The 19,286-nt window shown below is 51.0% G+C and overlaps 8 protein-coding genes across 8 annotated transcripts; 4 read left to right on the forward strand and 4 right to left on the reverse strand.

Moving 5' to 3' along the window:
* Positions 1-491: 491 nt before the first annotated feature.
* POX_g08974 (uncharacterized protein) lies at positions 492-1,402 on the reverse strand (the record flags this gene model as incomplete). Its single annotated transcript, XM_050117740.1, has 2 exons — positions 492-1,118; positions 1,169-1,402. The coding sequence occupies 2 exons, from the start codon at positions 1,400-1,402 to the stop codon at positions 492-494; spliced, it is 861 nt and encodes a 286-aa protein (XP_049965884.1).
* Positions 1,403-2,639: 1,237 nt separating this feature from the next.
* POX_g08975 (Ran GTPase-activating protein 1) lies at positions 2,640-3,905 on the reverse strand (the record flags this gene model as incomplete). The annotated part of the gene is made up of 1 exon (XM_050117741.1): positions 2,640-3,905. One exon carries the CDS (start codon positions 3,903-3,905, stop codon positions 2,640-2,642), a length of 1,266 nt encoding a protein of 421 aa, XP_049965885.1.
* A 438-nt stretch (positions 3,906-4,343) lies between these two features.
* POX_g08976 (uncharacterized protein) lies at positions 4,344-4,750 on the forward strand (the record flags this gene model as incomplete). The annotated part of the gene is made up of 3 exons (XM_050117742.1): positions 4,344-4,371; positions 4,483-4,544; positions 4,610-4,750. The coding sequence occupies 3 exons, from the start codon at positions 4,344-4,346 to the stop codon at positions 4,748-4,750; spliced, it is 231 nt and encodes a 76-aa protein (XP_049965886.1).
* A 396-nt stretch (positions 4,751-5,146) lies between these two features.
* POX_g08977 (Dolichyl pyrophosphate Man9GlcNAc2 alpha-1,3-glucosyltransferase) lies at positions 5,147-7,046 on the reverse strand (the record flags this gene model as incomplete). Its single annotated transcript, XM_050117743.1, has 3 exons — positions 5,147-6,524; positions 6,593-6,755; positions 6,809-7,046. 3 exons carry the CDS (start codon positions 7,044-7,046, stop codon positions 5,147-5,149), a joined length of 1,779 nt encoding a protein of 592 aa, XP_049965887.1.
* Positions 7,047-8,044: 998 nt separating this feature from the next.
* POX_g08978 (Protein gar2) lies at positions 8,045-9,681 on the forward strand (the record flags this gene model as incomplete). Its single annotated transcript, XM_050117744.1, has 2 exons — positions 8,045-8,641; positions 8,707-9,681. 2 exons carry the CDS (start codon positions 8,045-8,047, stop codon positions 9,679-9,681), a joined length of 1,572 nt encoding a protein of 523 aa, XP_049965888.1.
* A 1,350-nt stretch (positions 9,682-11,031) lies between these two features.
* POX_g08979 (uncharacterized protein) lies at positions 11,032-12,593 on the forward strand (the record flags this gene model as incomplete). The annotated part of the gene is made up of 2 exons (XM_050117745.1): positions 11,032-11,176; positions 11,359-12,593. The coding sequence occupies 2 exons, from the start codon at positions 11,032-11,034 to the stop codon at positions 12,591-12,593; spliced, it is 1,380 nt and encodes a 459-aa protein (XP_049965889.1).
* A 1,706-nt stretch (positions 12,594-14,299) lies between these two features.
* On the reverse strand, positions 14,300-15,579 carry POX_g08980 (uncharacterized protein; the record flags this gene model as incomplete). The annotated part of the gene is made up of 8 exons (XM_050117746.1): positions 14,300-14,369; positions 14,434-14,660; positions 14,722-14,755; positions 14,818-14,907; positions 14,974-15,133; positions 15,203-15,397; positions 15,459-15,470; positions 15,543-15,579. 8 exons carry the CDS (start codon positions 15,577-15,579, stop codon positions 14,300-14,302), a joined length of 825 nt encoding a protein of 274 aa, XP_049965890.1.
* Positions 15,580-17,839: 2,260 nt separating this feature from the next.
* On the forward strand, positions 17,840-18,959 carry POX_g08981 (uncharacterized protein; the record flags this gene model as incomplete). The annotated part of the gene is made up of 3 exons (XM_050117747.1): positions 17,840-18,127; positions 18,324-18,571; positions 18,629-18,959. The coding sequence occupies 3 exons, from the start codon at positions 17,840-17,842 to the stop codon at positions 18,957-18,959; spliced, it is 867 nt and encodes a 288-aa protein (XP_049965891.1).
* Positions 18,960-19,286: the final 327 nt, after the last annotated feature.

Here is a 19,286-nt window from a genome sequence, read left to right on the forward strand (position 1 = left end):
ACCCGAAAGCCTTGCTTCCAGAGCAATGCAATCGACTGGACCGTCAAGGATATGATTCGGTTGGGAAAGTTGGAAAAGGAAGACCTGGTGTAGGACCTAAGCTTATCCATTCATGGTAAAGACTATCGGTTTGATGGGGAAAAGGGAGAACGGTGAGAAAGAGAGAGAGAGAGAGAGAGAGAGAGAGAGAAGAGAGAGAGAGAGAGAGAGAGAGAGAGAGAGGAGGTGAGGGATAGAAAGAAGTAGGATAATAACAATAATGATAATGATGAAACGGCTCTCATTTCCTTTTTGACTATCGAGATGACTCGTGGCGAGCGCACGACCGAGCTTCATCCATGTGTGATAGCAAGCTGGGACATGGAATGCCTCCAAAAAAGTCTCATGCTCCACTCGAACCGACAGAATCCCCCTCCCTTGGCACCAAGGGTGACAACGGGGAAGTCTTCGGCTCGGGGTCTTTCCGTTTGCCTTTCCCCCCTTTTTTTTCTTTATTGACGCCACGACTTGCCGCAGTTCACGCAGGTACAGAACAAAGTCATCGGTTCGTCAGCACTGCGTGTCTGTGCTTCAGTGTAGGTCACCTTACGCTGACCGCACTTGCCACACTGCAGACTCGTACTGATACTGCGCTCGGGCTGGCCCACCATCGCCTTGTCCATGTTCAGCTTCTTAATTCGGGCATCCGCCTCGCGTTGCTCAGCGGAACGCAGCTCATCGGAGCTCAGCCGGACAAAGTCCTCCGGGCTCACCTCACCACCGAGCACGCGGGTCCGTAGCGTCGGGTTGGACTTGTTCTTAAGATTTTGATAGAGACTGCGCATCTTGGTGCGGTATTCCTCCTTGGTCTCGGGACCCAACAACGTGTAGGCGGCATTCTCAACGGCCGACGCCTTTGTCAGGACAGCCTTGGGAGACTCAGTCGACCCCAGACACAGTCCATCGTACATCAGCCCGATGCAGCTGTCACGCACCCGATTCTTCGTCACCGCCGTGTCCACTCCATCCGCCTTCCACGTGCGCTTGTCAGGCGGCACCGACAGTTTCGAGGTCTTATCAGACGGGTCGCCGAGGCAGGCGTGGAAGCTCCAGTGCCGTTCTGTGCCGGTCGAGGCGAGCTGGACCCTCGAGATGCCGCCGATGCGCCACCCTGCTTTTGCTTGCTGACTTCAACCCGCCATTTTGAAACGATCTCGCCCGCTAACCGAGCCACCTCGGGAGACTTGTGTTGCTTGAATTTGTTCACAATAATACCGATCCGGGTCTGCCGTAGCAGATCTTCCGTCGCCTTGACCCCTTGTTGAATTTCCTTGAGCATCGTCAGGATTGTAGACGCGGGCTCATTCTGTGTAGCCGCCTTGGTCAAGGCCTTGGCCTTGGCCTCGATCTCTTTGGCTTCCATGACTACGGCAGCAGCACGGTATGGTGATGTGAGGAAATATCCAGCGAGCGTAGATAGGCGAAGAGTAAAACGACCGAACGCGAAAGAGACCGCTGAAGCCTGTCTTTTCGAAACCCACGTAAGTCAGCAAGTAATTTTCAGGAAGAGCATGTGGCAGTGGAAGAAGACAAAGTCGCGGAACGTCCGGGAGCCCCAGGGTGTGTTTTGGCAGTCCGAAGCACGATGCGCTTGTTGACTTTTGACTTTGGCGCACAATCTGGTTTGAACAGGTCCTGGTGGACAAGTTCTCGATCTTGCCACTACTGATGCGTCTCGCGACGCGAGCTGTTTATGACACACAAGCAACAAGCGGGCCCTCAGATTGCGATAAAAGTCTTCTCTCGTGTATTCACGTGCTCACAGTCGAGTATCGCACTCGATAATGGGTTGCGAATGAAACGCGTCCGAAAACGTTTTTGCGACCGCGCATTGGAGTTGCTGAGGCTGGACGGAGACGGGAACATTGCGCAGACACTTACCCAAAGAGTAGCCAGGAGATTGGTCGGGATTCTGTGGAAACGGCGCGTCAAGTAAGGCGAAACAGATACGCCACGTAGAGAGATCAGGGCCGTACAGCAAGTGGATAAATAAAGTATGTTGGAAGGTTCGAGGAGGGTGGGATGCTCCGAGGTTGAATGCCAAGACAGGCCTTCCCAATCCGGCAATCCCTCACTCTATCAACGCGCCAACACCAGGACCAGGCGCATCGCAAGGCACGGGACGGAAGGCCTTGAGTTTTTGCGACCAGACGGGGTGAATTACAGTACAGAAGGGTGGATTTTCAGAACGATAACGGACGTTCAAAGTAAGAAGAGGCCCAGAGCTGGTTTCACATCTATATAAACACTTCTTTTCTTGTATCCTCGCCAGATACCGGGCCTCAACCAAGGCTATGCGTATGGTATGTGAAAGCAAGAGGGGTTATATGCAGTAGTCATCATCATCAACAGGGTATACATGAAATAAGGGAAGGGTTGTGTAGAGCAAGGACCAAAGGCCCGAATGCCCCATGGTGCTCAAATGGTCGGAAGGCGACAAGTTAGGAAGAAGAATTCTTCTGCGAAGGTGAAAGAGCAAAGTCAAAGCGATGCGTAATGCTCCTTGATCCAGAGATTGGACCCCCTATCAAGTGCCTTTGTCGGCACCGCCGTCACGGACCGGGGGAAAGATCGATGAGAGTGTGTGACATGGGTAGACTCTACAAGCCGGTCTTGCCGAGAACGTCAGCGAGATCATCGACATCCTTGTCAGACTTCTGGGACACTTTCTCCTGTTCGGCACGATCAGCATCCTCCAGAGTCTTCTCGGCCTTGGCCTGAACCTCCTCGTCCTCTTCAACTTCATCCTCGTCTTCATCCTCGTCTTCAGAATCCTCCTCCTCAAGCTCATCAAGCTCATCCAAGCCCCAGGTATCCTCAGGGTCATCGTCGGTACCATGTTCCTCCTGACGGCCCTCCAGCAGTTCACGCAAATCGCTAATGTTGGGATCGTCCTCGGAGAAGATGTTGCCGTTCAGCTCCACACGGCGAAGACTGGGGAGAGCAGTCTTGGCGGCGTGGGTGAGGGCTTTCACACCTTCAGCCTTGATCTCGTTGAACTGCAGACGCAGAGTTTGCAGCTTCTGGTTCTTGTTCGCGGCCAGGGCCTGCGCAACCTTAACACCGCCCCGAGCAGAAAGCAGGCAGTCCCCGACGCCCAACTCGACCAATGCAGTCCAACCCTCCAGGACTCCGGCGAGTGCGGTAGATCCTGTCACAGTGAATGTGTTGTCCTGCAAATCCAGAACCTCCAGAGCGGCGCAGTGACGAAGACCGTTCTTCAACAGATGTGAGATACCCTCCTGGCGAATTCCGTTCTGAGTCATCTTGACAGACTTCATACCAGCAGCGTGTTTCTCGTAGGCACGTGCCCATGCCTCCATACTGCCGTTTTCCAGACGGTTTCGCCCGCAAACAATGCTCTCAAGCATGGCGACCTGTTGGCCATCCTTGCGAGCTTCCTCCTTGCGCTCAGCGAGCTGGCTCAGGGCGTCGGCGATCAGAGTACCGGCGGCAGGACCGAGACCGTTGTTGTTCAGGATGAGATGGCGCAAGGGAACGTGACGTGACAGAAAATCGACGAGGGGTGCCTGCGTGTTGAGACCGAAGGCATTGTCGGACAAGTTGACCGTGTGGACAGAAGCAATTTCGAGGAGAGCATCCAGCAGTGACTTCAGGGCCGGGGGGATTTCGGAGAGAAGCCGAGAGGTGAAAATGTCCGCGAGATCGGCGACTTCCAGGCTCTTCTGAGTTGCGAGAGCCTTGGCAAGACGCTCAGAGGCGCCGACACCGAGAGTGTTACCACCGAAGCGGATTTCAGTGTAATCGGTAGATTCGAGAAGAGGTTTGATGTGGGTTTCGATGTCCTCAGCGGTGTCTAGCTTCAGACCCTTGCCCTCGAGAGAAAAGACCTTTGGAGGGGCCATGGCGGGGTACTGTGTAGTTCAGGAGGAAGGGAATATGTCGGCTGTTGGTGGGTGAAAGATGCTATTGGCAATAGCGTGAGTCAGTGCAATACTGCAAATGCGAATGCAAATGGACGAACTGAGATCGTCAATTTGGAAGTTTGAACAGCAACAGACGTCCAATGAGGCAGGAGGGGGGAGGGGCAACGGATGGCATAGAAGGAATCGGAGATGTTTTTGCCCGATAACCAAAAAAAGAAAAAAAAAAGTTACGGTGCGCGAGATGTGCCATTTATGCTGGATTATTAATGGCGCAATGATGCCGGGCCGCCGGGAGCCTCCAATCTGCAGGTCATCGCCGCTGTTCCGACTTATTTCGCCTTCACAAATCTCTCTGTCTCAAACTAAATCCACACAATCGTTGCAGCTTCAATCGCACTATATTTGCAGTCTTTGAAAATGTCGTGGCTCTTTGGATCATCGAATGGTAAGACTGCCATGGGCGTTTATCTCTATGGTGGAGCTGAGCGCATGAGCGTAACTATAGCGACAATATTGAGAGGGCGACCAGTTCCGCTAATGCTTCATGACTTGACAGAAAAGGCCACTGCTGCCACTCCGGACACCAAGACTCAGGCTCCTCAAGGTGAAAAGCCCAAGGTACATCCGCCCTTATGAATGGTTTCATACGACATCGGACCTGGCTGACTTCTCCCTCACTTCAGCCTTGCTGCGTCTGCAAAGATGAGAAAGCCGCTCGCGACGACTGCATGCTCTTCTCCAAATCCGACGATCCCGCCAAGGAGTGTCAGTCCTTGATCGACCAGTATAAGAGCTGCATGCTCGGTTATGGTTTCAAGGTTTAGACCATGGCTGAGCCCTACCCTGTTCGGCTTGTATGATATTGCGTCCTTTACTGCATATTGAGATTCACCGGCGGCGTTTTGTCTTTTGCACTTGCGAAATTGAGCGGACATTTGCTCAGAAGGCCTTTCTCGGAAGCCGCCTCACTGGACTGTTCACAGTCCTGGCTTCATCCATTTTGGGGGGAAACAGATTCTTGGGCTCAAATTAGAATATTTCTTGAACAGACCATCTCAGCTCAGAATAGAATCTTTGACCACAATTGACTAAGTGGGCCATTGAAGGCAAACCAAGGGCCTTGTCTATTCATACATCTATATGAGGAATCTCACTGATACTGCACAATTGCCAGGGTCTATTCCAGTAGCCCTGTTAAGAGATTCTTTGAAACCTCTTCCTCACTGCTTCTTTTTCTGACTTCCCTCAGCGTTGGCGCGAGCTTCGATCTCGCGGCACTGAACGACCAAGTTCCACAAACACCACAAATAAGCCAGCCCGAAACCTGCTGCACCAATCAAGGCATTGATCACTACCCACAAATCAGGCTTGCCTTCGGGAGGAGGTATGGCGGCTTCCAGAACATGCCAGCCAATCATAACCAGGTAGAAGGCCAATTGCACGAGCTTGCTGAGAAGGTGAGGTTCCAACGGCTTGTCATCAGGGGATGTTTGGCTGCGGAATATTTCAAAAGAGGTTGGGGGAAGTCCCATCAAATAGGCCCAGAGCAGGGTCAAGGTGAAATACGGCAACCGCAATTCTTCGCGTTTAAGAAGGGGGTACATGGTCCAGCAGCCGAGCACATTGGCCCAACCAACCCAGGCGCGGCTCTGTTTGCTGAGCCCGCCATCACTAGCCAGAGAAAGGGTCATGGGGAGGAGTGGCAGAAGAACGGTCTTCTCATGAACCTGGAAGGAGAAAAGGAAGAAGCCCCAGGCTACGCAGGACATGGCCGGGAGGAGCAAAGAAGCCCGAGGATGGCGGAATATAACAATACAAGGGACAAGTATTGAGCTTAGCGTAGCACCTAAGGATGCTCTCTGTAACAAGGAGGCATCGAAGCGGTTAAGCTTGTAGAAGGTGTGGATGGCACACCAAGCATTGGCAACCTTGTCCTCGAATAGACCTCGGGCGAATGGGAACACGCGATGGATGATCTGTGTTGTTTGAAAGAGCAGAGCATAGGCTAATGACCTCTTATTCAGAGACAAAGACAGCGCCTGCAAAAGTGGGGGCTCTGGGGACGATGCGAAAAGATCGCGTGCCTCTGTACCCGTGGCCCCATATAAGAGCGGAGCAAGAAGTAGAGCGAATGCCGCGAGGGTAATCAGCGCAATGTTGAGGAGTCGAAAGACGTGGAGGCGCGGAAAGACACACACGCCCAGTAGGTATGCGAACATGACGGGCGCATAGTAGAGAGCCATTTGCTTGAAGCCCAGGGCGCCGACAAAAAATATACAGGCCCACAGCATACGGCCAGCGAGAATGGCATCCAAGCTAGCGACCACAAGACCCAACATCACCGTATTGAATTGGAAGTGACCATGGTCAATCAAGATAGTTGCCGGTTGTAGAAGGATGGCAGCCAGAGCAATGGAGGCCGACCATGCATGGACACCATGCATGCGGGTATATCGGCGAAGGAATGTGACAATGGCGGGAATATAGATGAGATATTCGGAGATGAAGACGGTTGCGCGCATGTAGACCTTCACATCGGGCCCTTCAATGCCCCGCGAAGTGTCCAAGGCGAACCACGAAGGATCAAAGATCGCGCCACTGAGCCTGTCAGCACAATACACCACATAAAAAGGGCCAATCAGTGCGGAAAGTGAGCAACAACGTACATTTTGCCACAGAGCCAGCTATGGTAAGCTGTCAAGGGAGGATAGTCTAGACCCCAATATTGCAGATCATAAAGGTACCATTTGGCCATGGGCAAATGGGTTGTGATCTCCATCCAGTGCCTTTGAGCTTCAAGATCGCCGTACATTGGAGGAACATTGAACCCTGAGATTAGTTAGATATGCCTTGCTTCTCCGCGAGAGGACTAAGGGACGTACCAGAGTACCCCCATAGACTGACAGCCCACCGAAAAAGACCGACAGCCATGAGTGTCAAGGGCAGAATCAGCCATTGAGAGACGCCTGCACGAGCGGCCCATAGAAATGAGACCAGAGGGAATGCGGCATGTTGCGCTCCATCGTCTCCGTGTACAATCAAGCTGTTGTTTGAGCCTGGAGGAGTCGCATTTGTCCGCTTTTTGCGGGGACGATGCGAAGAGGCAGTTGGAGGGGCCATCATGATACTGGCCAGGTGGCTGCAGCAAGTTCCATTGGCCTCGCGGCAGATCTGGCTGGCAGGGACCGAGGGCCGGAGGTTGAGTCGACCTGTGATGGATTTCGAATATCACTGTCGACGCGTGTGGTAATGGCGCCGAGAGGACCAGTCGTTGTACGCGGATCGGGCGGTGTGGGGGACCAGAAGCAACGTTCGTTGAACACCGTCGTGACCGCTCTCGGAGTGGCAACGTACTTCACCCCAAGGTATCCGCTATGTCTCCACCGAGTGTCCACCACGTCCCTTTCTAGTGCCTGGGTCTAACTTTACACGGTAGGCGGAAGGGGTTTCTGCCGTCCGTTGAAATTTTCTGTCCAAAAATTTTTTCCTTATCAGAAGCTTCCCCCGGCCGCGTTGGAATTTTTTTGTTTTCTCCTTCATCCTCCATTCTTCATCCATTTCATCCATTGCTGTCACTTTTTTGTGTTAGCAATTTCATTCTGAAGCATCGTAATCTCGCTTCTACCACAATAAGTACAGCATCCTTCCCTTCCCCCCCAACTAACTGACGCAGCTGTGTGGGTTCCGTACTTTCAAAGTACTTCAACAGACAATTAAGTGGGCTTATCACATCGAGGGCTGTTGGCTTCTAAATACTGCACATCTTGTGGGCTCTGTGGGTTTATTCCTCGTGGGTTTCATTTCAGATCTGTTGCGTATCTGTGCCGGTCTCTGTGGGCTTGAACTCTGTCGGTTGTGGGTTACTTGTTGGGCTCTACCAGCTGTGATCAGCTCACTCCTGGTTATTCATATTTTCCGAGGGTTCACATTCGTTGCACATCCAAAATACTTACACGGGTTGGTTTATTGAGGGTTTTTGTTGGCTCTGCCGCACCAAGAGAAGAAAAAAAAAGACCACAAATCACTTGATCTCATTTACCGACCACTGTATGTGGGATGTGAACAACCCTGCGACTTGAAGACTGGAATGCTAACATTATTTCCATCTCTAGATCACAATGTCGAAGACCAAGGTTTCCACCAAGGCTGACAAGAAGGTGTCCAAGACCCTGTCCAAGGTCAAGGACGCCGGTGTCACCAAGGCTACTTCCTCCCCTGCTGCCAAGTCTAAGGACGTTGCTCGCAAGGCTGCTGCCAAGGAGTCCAAGTCCTCTAAGAAGAACAAGAAGAAGGAGCCCACTCCCAGCTCATCCTCCGAGTCTGAGTCTGACAGTGATGAGGACATGAAGGATGCTTCCTCCTCCTCCGAGAGCGAGAGCGAGAGCGAGGATGAGAAGCCTGTCAAGAAGGAGACCAAGAAGGTCGAGAAGAAGGTCGTGAAGGAGGAGTCTTCTGACTCTGAGTCCTCTTCTTCCGAGTCTGAGTCCGAGTCTGAGGACGAGAAGCCTGCTGCCAAGAAGGTTGCCAAGAAGGAGTCATCCTCCGAGTCCGAGTCTTCCGACTCTGAGTCTGAGTCCGAGTCAGAGGATGAGAAGCCTGCTACCAAGAAGGCCGAGAAGGTTGCCAAGAAGGAGGAGACTTCTGAGTCCTCCGACTCCGACTCTGACTCTGAGTCAGAGGATGAGGCTCCCGCTAAGGCTGAGAAGGCCGAGAAGGTATGTTTCTCTAACAGCTGTCCTTGAGTTCCATATTCGTTGCTAACCTGCTGTTATTTTCATAGGAGTCCTCTTCCTCTGATTCCTCCGATTCCGAGTCCGAGTCCGGATCTGACAGCTCTGACTCCGAGTCTGAGGCTGAGAAGCCCTCCAAGAAGCGCAAGGCTGAGGAGGAGTCCACCCCCGTTGCTAAGAAGTCCAAGAGCGAGGATGCTCCCGAGGGTGCCTCCGCCAACCTCTTCGTCGGTAATCTTTCATGGAACGTCGACGAGGAGTGGCTCAAGAGTGAGTTCGCCGAGTTCGGTGAGCTCACTGGCTGCCGTATCGTGACCGACCGTGAGTCTGGCCGCTCCCGTGGCTTCGGCTACGTTGAGTACGCCAGCGCCGCCGATGCCGCCAAGGCCTTCGAGGCCAAGAAGGGTACCGAGCTCGATGGTCGCACCATCAACTTGGACTATGCTACCGGTCGTCAGAACAACCAGCAGGAGGGTGGCCGTGAGCGTGCTCAGACCCGTGCCAAGAGCTTCGGTGACTCCACCAGCCCCGAGAGTGACACTCTCTTCGTTGGCAACCTGCCCTTCAGCGCTTCCGAGGATGCTCTGCGTGACGTCTTCGGTGAGCAGGGTACCATTCTGGGAATCCGTCTGCCCACCAACCCCGATGACGGCCGCCCCAAGGGCTTCGGCTACGTGCAGTTCTCGTCTGTTGACGAGGCTCGTGCCGCCCACTCTGCCCTCCAGGGTGTTGACGTCGAGGGCCGTCCCCTGCGTCTGGACTTCAGCACTCCCCGTCCTCCTCGTGAGGGTGGTGGCTTCGGTGGTCGCGGCGGCGGTGGCTTCGGAGGCCGTGGTGGTGGTGGCTTCGGCGGTCGCGGCGGCGGTGGCCGTGGCGGTCGTGGTGGCCGTGGTGCTTCGGCGGCCGTGGTGGTGGCCAGGGCGGCTACAACAAGGCCAAGGGTAGCATCCCTGAGTTCAAGGGCACCAAGGTCACCTTCTAAACTACGAGGCGTCTCGTCGTTTCCGCTTTGCTTTTGCTACTGATACGATTATCATCTTTGCACTTTTTCTAGGTGTCATACGGGCTATGGGGGTTTAAAAAGTTTCTGTATTTTCTTGTTGGTCATCTGCGAGATAGGATCAACTGTATAATTTCCATACTATCATCATCTCACGGATCTTTGTCCTTGTTTGTGTAGCACTGTAGACTTGAAGATCATATCCTCTATCTAACTCCTTGATCCACTTGCGATGGACTCCGGACCATCCGTATGGATTTTCGTTCCTTTAGCTCGGATTTGTGCCAGCTGTTGCCCTGCGACTATCCAACGTTCTCTGCTGAACTTTGACGCAGATCTTCTTCGGGACTCGTCGAGCACTGTGGGTCGTTGGTCAAAGTGCCGGGCAGGACACTCAGTAGAGCATACTGCCACTATGTACCGCTATCTCCCCCGCAGTTGCCACTTTGGTCAGAACCCACTTACTGGTCACCCTATCAGGTTACACCTTCTTGGGAGACCCGCTGCAGAAGAGGTTGACAAGCTTGCACTGAAGTCTAAAGTACCTGCTGCCTACCTCATCCCCTCCAGAGACGTGAGGTTCTCAATACTTGTTTCGCCAACCGAAGGGTCAGTGAGGGCGATCGTCGATCATCCATTGATGAACCCGCCCAACAAAGATACTTTTGCTATCCTGTCATTCATCATGTCCAAGGGTGTCTCGATTGCCGTTTCCCGTGGCATCCTTCTTTTATTCCAAAGACCAGCCTGCAGTTGGTGACACGTAGATACTTCCCTTGAGGTTCTCTTCGTTGCCCCTCGCATCAGTGAGGTCGCTGGTGCCCGTCACGGGTTCTTTCTCAGCCTACTCGTTTACCCTTTCCAGCCCCTCCAAGGCTCCCAGGCTCAACGCGGGCCATCAGCTGTTTCGTCGGCTGACCATCTCACCATCCATCCCACCCACTGGTCTCTTGGATTGCCTCTAACGCTCTGTTATTCTTGTTCTCTTTCCGTCTCTGCTGCCTTCTTGCCCCTCGTAAACTCTTCCTCCGCACTGCGTCATCGCTCTTTGCTTCCTTCACTCCGCCAGTTTCTATTCCAACGTCTCTGCATCCAACGACGGAGACGGCACAAGATCCCAGGCGGGCCTGCAGCCACGATCAAAATTGGGCATCAGCAATGCGGGTGTGGATCAGATCAACTCCACTCAGATAAGATAGCTTCATTGTTCTCCTCTTCCCCACGCTTGACCGCTCTTGCGCCTCGCGTCACCCACCCCTCCCTGCGAGTGTCGAGACGGTGGCATCGTATCCCTTATTTCTAGTCATCATATCCCGTCGATCCGAAGGTCTGGAGAGATTTTCATCACTTTCCATTCCCTCCACCCCATCAGGATATGCAGCCAAATCACTACGACCTTCTCGGTCAGGTGCGCGAGCCTAGAGCCGCAAGTCAACTGACGCGCGATGGACAGCCGCGCGACCAGCATGGTCATCCTGGCCAGTCTCGTTCATCTGGTGCCCCTCTCATGAGATCAGAAGGTATGCGAATGCCGTCATATATCGTTTGCTTCACGTTACTTGACTCTTCCTTTTTCTTTGCCCCTTCTCCCCACCCCCCCCCTGCCTTCTCTCCGCACCGAGTTGAGAGTCGTCATGCACGACACATTATACCACAATCTGCCCCTGATACTCGACCATGTACTCATTACGATATTACATAGATTCTTGGATTGAACTCTCGTCACAGCCCTCGTCGTCTTCATTATCATCGGCTGCAACGAACGACGATATCATCACAACCGGCTTACAAGTAGAACACCGAGAGAGAGGCATGTATCAACATCGCAGCCGACGACGACGGATGCAACACTTGGCCGCCGTGGCTACTGCGCAGGTGAACTACTCAAACGGAGAAACCAGTTTCGCCAGCAGCAGCCAGGAAGAATACGAAGAGAGCGAAAGCGAGTCGGACCCACCGATGAGCAGCTCCAACGAAGACATCACTCCCTCTATACAACCAGCCGCCATTCATCTACCCCCATCTCGCTGCTCGGATGAGGCAGACAGCGATGATGAAGATGACACATCCACGGCCCTGGGGATGAATATCAGTCCATCGCCCTTTGTTCCCCAACCAAATGTTTTCTCCCACCCTCCCGCCACGTTCGACCCCGCTAACACTCGCCCAACGGAATCGCGCCGCTCACAACCAAGTGCTTCGTCAAATACTCGCCGAAGGCCTTCGATTCGTCGAGAATCATACCCCATCACGCAAGGTTCTCGCCGATATCACCAGCTGTCACATAGTCCCTACAACATGATCTCACCGTCTCATCATGCCGATCATGATGCTGCTCTCCGCGCCAGCCTGTCGACTCTGCTCTCATGTGCAGCTGCTGCGCGGGGAATCCCAAAACTAGATCAGTCCAGACCCCGAGCTGGCCCATCCATCACAACGCAGACACCCTCTTTTCGACTGGTAGGTGAATCGGTGGCCATGGGTGACGAGGATGATAGTGGCGAGGAGCAGCCACTCTCGCCCAGGCAGTTGAAGACGAGCCCGCCCGTGGAGCCGTCTCGCCACAGGGCACCTTTGGTGACACCACCCAGCTCGGCGTCTTCGAAAGCCAAACGACGATCTGCGTCTCCCAAAGACCGTAGCCTGGCAAAGAAGAGTCGCAGGGCTAGCATCTCCGATTCTAATGCCGCAGTCAGCCCCACGGTCATGACATGGGTGATCAGTGCTGGCGTGGTCGTTCTCTTCTCTGCCATCAGTTTTTCGGCCGGTTACATGCTTGGTCGAGAGGTGGGGCGGGCCGAGATGGGTATGATGGGTGACGGCAGTGTTCCTGGAACGCGGTCCTCCGCGGCCTGCAGCCAAGAGGCGGTTCGCGGTGGACTCAAACGATTCCGCTGGGGCACTGCGGCAGCTGCTGGATCAGTCAGTCTGGCCTAAATGATGTGGTTGGCCCAGACCTTGCGCTTCACCAGCATGGGCTGGTTCCGATGGCTGGATTCGAATGTCGACAAGGACAAGCAGAATGAATGTGACGATGTGACATGGTTAAATTGTCAAGTGTCCCTGATTTGCCGCTAATATCTTCAATCTGGAGACTCTCATTGACGCCGAGGAGGAGTTTCTCTCACAGATTGGCCTGGGCCCTTGAAAGATCGATATCCAACAGACCTTTTCCTCATATCGTCTGGAAATTGTCCACTTGTGGATTGGTTCTCGTGGGATTGACCCAAGTTCAACACCCCCGACTGCTGTATATCCAGGGTGAGACTATGTTCACTATCCCAGGTAATCCAAAATTGGGCTCGTGTGGACTTGATTGATAAGAATAGTGCTTTTCACTTGGTGTTGAGGCGTACATGTTTTGTGCCTTATGCTGATATCAGGAGGGATCGGGCGCGTTCTTGACGAGACGATAAGAATGACTCCACTACGATAACATCTTTGATATGACTGTTGATGACACATGGTGTATTTGACCTTCAATAATATATACGTTTACCGTTCTTGAGATGCACCAGTACCTGTGAGACGGGCCTGCCGCATGCACTTCTTACGTTGGGCTGTACTACACCTGTTCTTCTGCTGTCACCCAGAGAAATACCGGGGATGCGATCTCAACAATGAAGAGCTGGAATTTGCAGGATTCTCCAAGGTCGTAAATTTACGAATATCCGGAAGCTAATTGTATGAGATAGTATGTGGATTTCGCGACTCGTTCTCTTTTCATGCGTCGCGAGGTACGAGAGCACCTGTCCATAGGGAAGTATGAAGCCTTGCCCTCGTCAAGATAAGAACCAAACTAGGGCTTCAAAAATTTCGATCGAACAGGCACCACACTCCATCTCTCTCGCCCGTTTTGGGTCCTTTGGAGAATGTTTCATATCCACCTAGGCTATTAAACGTAAAATTTCTTCCACGTCAGGCGGGGGCTTTTCCATTTGGAAACCGGCAGCAACCTTACACAAATAAAAGGTACTCAGTGTCAGGCAGCCCAGGCTCACCAAGTCAATTTGAGTCCGTGAGTTGGCAGCCAGACTCACTATGTAATTTTATTCCTGATTACGCTGAGATTTACTCGAGCTAACTCAGCATTGCAGTGGCTAATATTGATAGAGAAAGATATGTACTCTTTCTTCGTATGTATCTCGTTATTTGCGGCTCATATCATTCATGTATTAGTTTAAGCTCCCTGGAGCTAATATTGACTGATTCCGCGAGCTAAAATGAACGCTCTAAGACTCCCGGTACTTTATGTTAATTCAATATTATGTGGTCGATTCTAAATCTCAGTGCACCTTTCGAACAGGCTGACTCCATGAGACGTGAAAGCACACCGCGAATGAATAAAGAAATCATCATATCGAGAGCGTTGTTTCTAAAAGACATCCATGGTAAAGTTCCATTCATCCTTTCGAGCGTGTCCTGCCCTGAGATTATCCTCTTATTTGTCGTTATTTATTTTACAATGTTGTGTTCGACGGCAGAAACTGCAAAGAGTATTCCAGAAAACAAGCTTAGCCTGGACTGAGCTAGATACTCATCTAATTGCTGGGAATATCTTGCCCGAGACCTATCCCTATGGTGCTTTCGAAGTTCTCATCGCTTTAAGACGTGGGTATTCTTTTCATTCGATTGCTTCCAATTTACTCGCCAATGACTACCTTGACTTCGTCTCCGGGGTTTTCTGCATCGACGTATCTTTTCGAAACGTACCTAAATCTCGAAAATTTGGTTTAGTAAAAATAATAGAAACTTTGCGGGGGATGGAGCGGCTCACGACCAAAGAAGGAGTCCCTCACGACATTCCGTAAAGCTCAGGAGCAGCTTCTCAAGGGCTGGTTTGTACTCAGCTGGGACACTGTCGAGAAATTCGGTTTGTATAGACTTGTATGCTTTGTAAGACTTTGACACCATGTTCAAAGCTCGGTCGACTGCTTCTTGTATGGTATTCCCATCGTGGTACATAAATAGAGGAATCAGATTGTTGGTAAAGTGGCCGGATTTCTGAGTTTTTCTTAGTTTTTTCCTCCATCGTGAACGGGTCCGACGGACGGGATCGACTTACAAGCTCTTTATTTAGTGAGAGGACGTCATTTTCTCTGAAAATCAGGATTGATTAGCATAGCCCTTTTTATTTTGTATTTGGTTGTGATCAACTAACAGGGACACCATAATGCTGATATGCCGCATAAGCATTTGCATCTTTTCGTGTTCCAGAATCCATTCGGGAAGATCCAGATGATACGCATACCTGTTGGGCTGTCGATTTAGTATGATAAAGTTCGGAGTAGGGGAATCTCGAGAGGGCCGATCTCACACGAACAACGCTAATGTTGGATATGTTCCTGAATTATTCAACCGGTTCTCAATATAAGAATCCACTGTCATAATTTCTCCATCGTAGGCAGATCTAGTTGACTGGAAGATTGCGTTGACATAAGTGTAGAAGTGCTTGAACACAAATTGTTGCAAAACGTCTGTCTCCCAGGATGATCAGCCCCTAGTGCAAAAATCGATTCAAAATCGGGGTTCAGTGGGCCATATACCTGAGTTAAGACCATTACGAATTTGTGTGCCGATCTCGTAAAAAGAGCGAATGAATGGATGTGAAGGAGCAATGGCGACTAGATCATGGGTGGTCCCAGGCTCACTGAGGAGGCTCTTCCGAAGACAGTTGATTGTCTCCACTTTGAGAGAATCAAGGATTTCGGGCGAGGTTCGGTAATGGCCAGTGTCAAGGGCTAAATCTTACAAGTGAGCAGGTAGACCTTGATTCAGGGCTCATGCGCGATGTCGACTCACGATCGTCAACAGCTTGAAACTGCACCCCGTTCGCAAACGTCAGTAATCAGCTTCAAAGCAAGTTTTGGGGTCTCTGCCGCATACCCAGGAAATAACCAGTGCCGCAGTTTTCAACTCGCATAATCCCACATCTGGCCATGTAGCTCGGGTGAAAAAGGGTATATTTGCTTGAAAGTACAATTTCAACCACCGGGGGTCATCAACCCATCTTCATCGGTCTCGGTCAGCCCGTGCATCGAGTTCCATGTACGAGTGAGTTGATACTTTTTGTTCCAGTCATCAATGGCTTCCTTTAGGCCCTCATTGATCGGGTTCACCCGCCCAACCCAGCCTGGAGCAATTTCGAAAAGGTTAGGGATAGTAATGGTACGCCCAAGGCATTGTCGCAGTGAGAATCGGTCAAAGAATCTTTTTCTGATGGCAACATCCTGGAAATATGGTCTCTGGCGTGAATCGAGTCGTCATAACACAAACGTATCGTCGTGAACCATTGAGGTATCTCAACCTTATATAGTGATCATCGAGCGCCCATGTAAGGGGACTCAGCTTGATTGCCAGTTTGAGAACGAGAACCTGACAAGGAAAGCGTTTGCCGACGCCCCAGCGGAGGATTCCAACTAGTGACTTGGAATCTAAACTCAGTTGGCGCGTCAAGCTGCCGATCCTCTGCACGGATCATGATCACCGACGAACGACCTGCTGCTGGATCTGACTAGGTGAGTCCGGGGCGCACTGATGAATAAGCCATTGAGTATGGCCGGGCGTGCGTGTTGTAACTTTTATTAACCACTAGCTCTGCCACCGCCTATGGGGGATGAGAGTGTGGCGTGTTCATCACACAGCAAGTGCCAGGTAACTTGCAAAGCAGCAAAAGCTCTCGTGTGACACTTGGGGATTGTCCGAGATGCACGCTGTAGAGGTTAGAACACGATCATTGGTCCACCGAAACTTCATTTACATGCACCATCAAAACCTTCATACACCGGGTATCGCCAAAATTCCTTTCATCCCGGTCCAAGGATGGGAAAATAGAGATCTTATTAGAGGAGATGAGCTGCCTTCTCGCATGGTCTTGCCATGAGGCATGCTGCTTCAGGGGGCGCCTATGAAAGAAGTAAAGGCGCAGCTTATCTCTAGAGTCTGAAAAGCCGCTGATTGTAAACCATACCTCCAGCCTCATCTGTCCGTATGCCATTTCATACTCCTCCAGCGTGGGGTCACCGGAAATCGGAACTTAATTACTGTGGTTGACTAAAATGATCCGAAAGTGCGTCTTGTGAGGTAGCGTTACTGTGACTAGGACGCCAAGGCGTGCGTATACTTGAAATGAGAGACTAGAGGAACACAAGACGCACACAATCGATCGACTGCATCAACATCTTGGTGATGCCATCGGAGTGAGTTTTGCAAATCTTCAAGGGGGCGTGGGCCGCGGCGAATTGATAGACAAGCGAGAGCCAACCAGGCGCCAGAAACTAGTGACTTGCGTCCTCACATGCAATGCTCGCTATTAAAGGTTTCGACACGTCACGAAAAAGACCGTGGGCATGACTTTCGAGAACGGCAGCGATAAATGGCGTCACGTTGACCATCTCAGAATAATTCACAAATTCTATGGCAAAAGGGGCCGCTCCGGTACTGTGAAAGCCTATCTAATTTGTTTTTTCGAGAAACAGCCAAATATTGCTAGAAGTTTTTCTCCGTTGGATCATTAGCTTAGGAGTCAATGTCAGTGATCGATACTGAGTTGACCTCGCTAGCCAACTTTTTCTCTTTGAAGAATATAGAAAGGTAAAATTCTTGCTAAGATGGCCAGGCCCACCTTATCCTGCATTAATATCGCGTTCACCACGTATTCTTTACTAATTGGCTCATCGCTATCCACTGCTCGATTATCTTCCGATTTCGCGTATCCTTCCCATGCTAAGAGTATCGTCTGGAAAGGTGTGTCGAAGATCTAGCCCGCTATATAAAGAGCAGCGCAATTGCACCAAGAATGTTTCTCGGGATGCTTTCATATTCGCGAGTATCAATATTCTTCAATCATTCATCTAGCTCAAGTAGACCATTCCAACTTTCAGCATCAGCTTGACTACTATTGCAATGGCTCGAACGAATTTCGTCAGCCGGTCTGAACAGATACATGGTATGCCTCAGCTTCTTTGAAATCATCTCGTCTACCTACTCACAAAAAGTCAGAAAAAATTTGTGCAGATAAAGACCGCTCTTCTCTCCATCCAATAAATTACTGCTTTGACCACATCGGCGATAAAGCGCCCTATGTTCACCCACCTTCCCTGAAGCTCAACGCCTACCTTCAAGCAAAGGCTACACGTGCGCGACGCCAAACTTTGGAAGAGAACAAAATGAAGTCTAACATAATGCATAGTATAAACAATATTGACCTCTTTCCTACCCAAGCTGGTTTGCCATGGCACACTGGGTACGAGATTGTTCGACAGAACCGATTTTGGCGTGAGGCCCAGGAGAGATATCACTCTCTTCTGAGAGCCTTTGCGGAAGATGAAACGGCGCAGAAAACTCCACCTGGTGCCAAAATCACCATCGCCGACATTGCGAGAAAGGAGCTCAAGGGCGGAAGTGATCAAACTGTTCGTTATGTGCCGGTGTTGTTCTCAATGGGAGATATGGAAGAACAATCTTGGCCGGTGAGGCTTTGGCCTTGTGTATGATGTTTGATGGTAAGTTCACCGTCTGTTCTTGCTGAATAATTAATGGAATTGACAGGCTATATCTAGAGACATACGAGATTTTTGGATCCGATTATGTATGTTAAGATCTACCTTGAAGACAGATGCCAAATTGCTGGGACCCCTCCTTTCTCGATATACGCTGACTTACTAGGACCCTTCATTTTTACAATCGCTTATGCCTCCGCACAATAACAAGGATCTCTCACCCAAAACACCATTGCAGGAAAGAATCTGGAGCTCGCTTGAACAAATGCTCGAATGCGACCACATCTATGGCAATGGAGGCCGAGATACGATCGACACCCTTGTGACTTATGCCTCCCGTCCTAAGCCCCCTTCCAGGGTATACGGATCGATGAGCGACTACTACGACTTCCGCTACGAGGATGGAGGAATGGGGTATGTAATCCGGCTTTCCTACGTTGTTGAAGGACTGAAGTAACTGAGGACGTACAGACCAACGTACGCTGTGATCAAACTATCGATTGGCTCAAACGTGGACTTCCACGATTCCAAATTCACTCGCTTTCTGCGTCTCATCGGTGACCAGACCCTTGGTCAAAATAACATCGCCTCCTTCGACAAAGAGAAAGGCCACTATCTTGCTGGAATGTTTCCCGAATTTGAGCAGTCAAACGGGGTCATGGTGATCAAGAGGCTGCTTTCGCTACCCACTGATGACGCGGCAAAGGCCCTTGCATACGCGTGCCAGCTTGAGACTGAGCGACAGATTGACTTTGAGCTGGAAAGAATGACGTCGAGAGGGAACTTGGATCAAGAGGACTGAAAATTCGTTGACGCGGTATTGATGATGTCTATTGGAAATGTCATGGGGTCGATTACAATGTCGAGATATGGAGGGGCTGCTGCAAGATTGGAGGGTTGACATTGTCTTGATGATTTGGTTGAATAGTTCGATTTTGGTCTTATTTTCTGTCTTGTTTTGTAGAATCACTTCGTCTGAATTCAATAAATTCAATATTAGGTGACTTGAAAAGATCTATCTGAAGATATAGCACGATACATTAGTCAGTACAGATTGAAGTTGGAACTGGTTATTGTTGATTCGGAAACCATTGGATTGTTCCTTCGACACGGACAAAGCTTGGAATTG

This window comes from Penicillium oxalicum, chromosome VII (assembly GCF_001723175.1).
Source record: "Penicillium oxalicum strain HP7-1 chromosome VII, whole genome shotgun sequence".
Classification (NCBI taxonomy): Eukaryota; Fungi; Ascomycota; class Eurotiomycetes; order Eurotiales; family Aspergillaceae; genus Penicillium; species Penicillium oxalicum.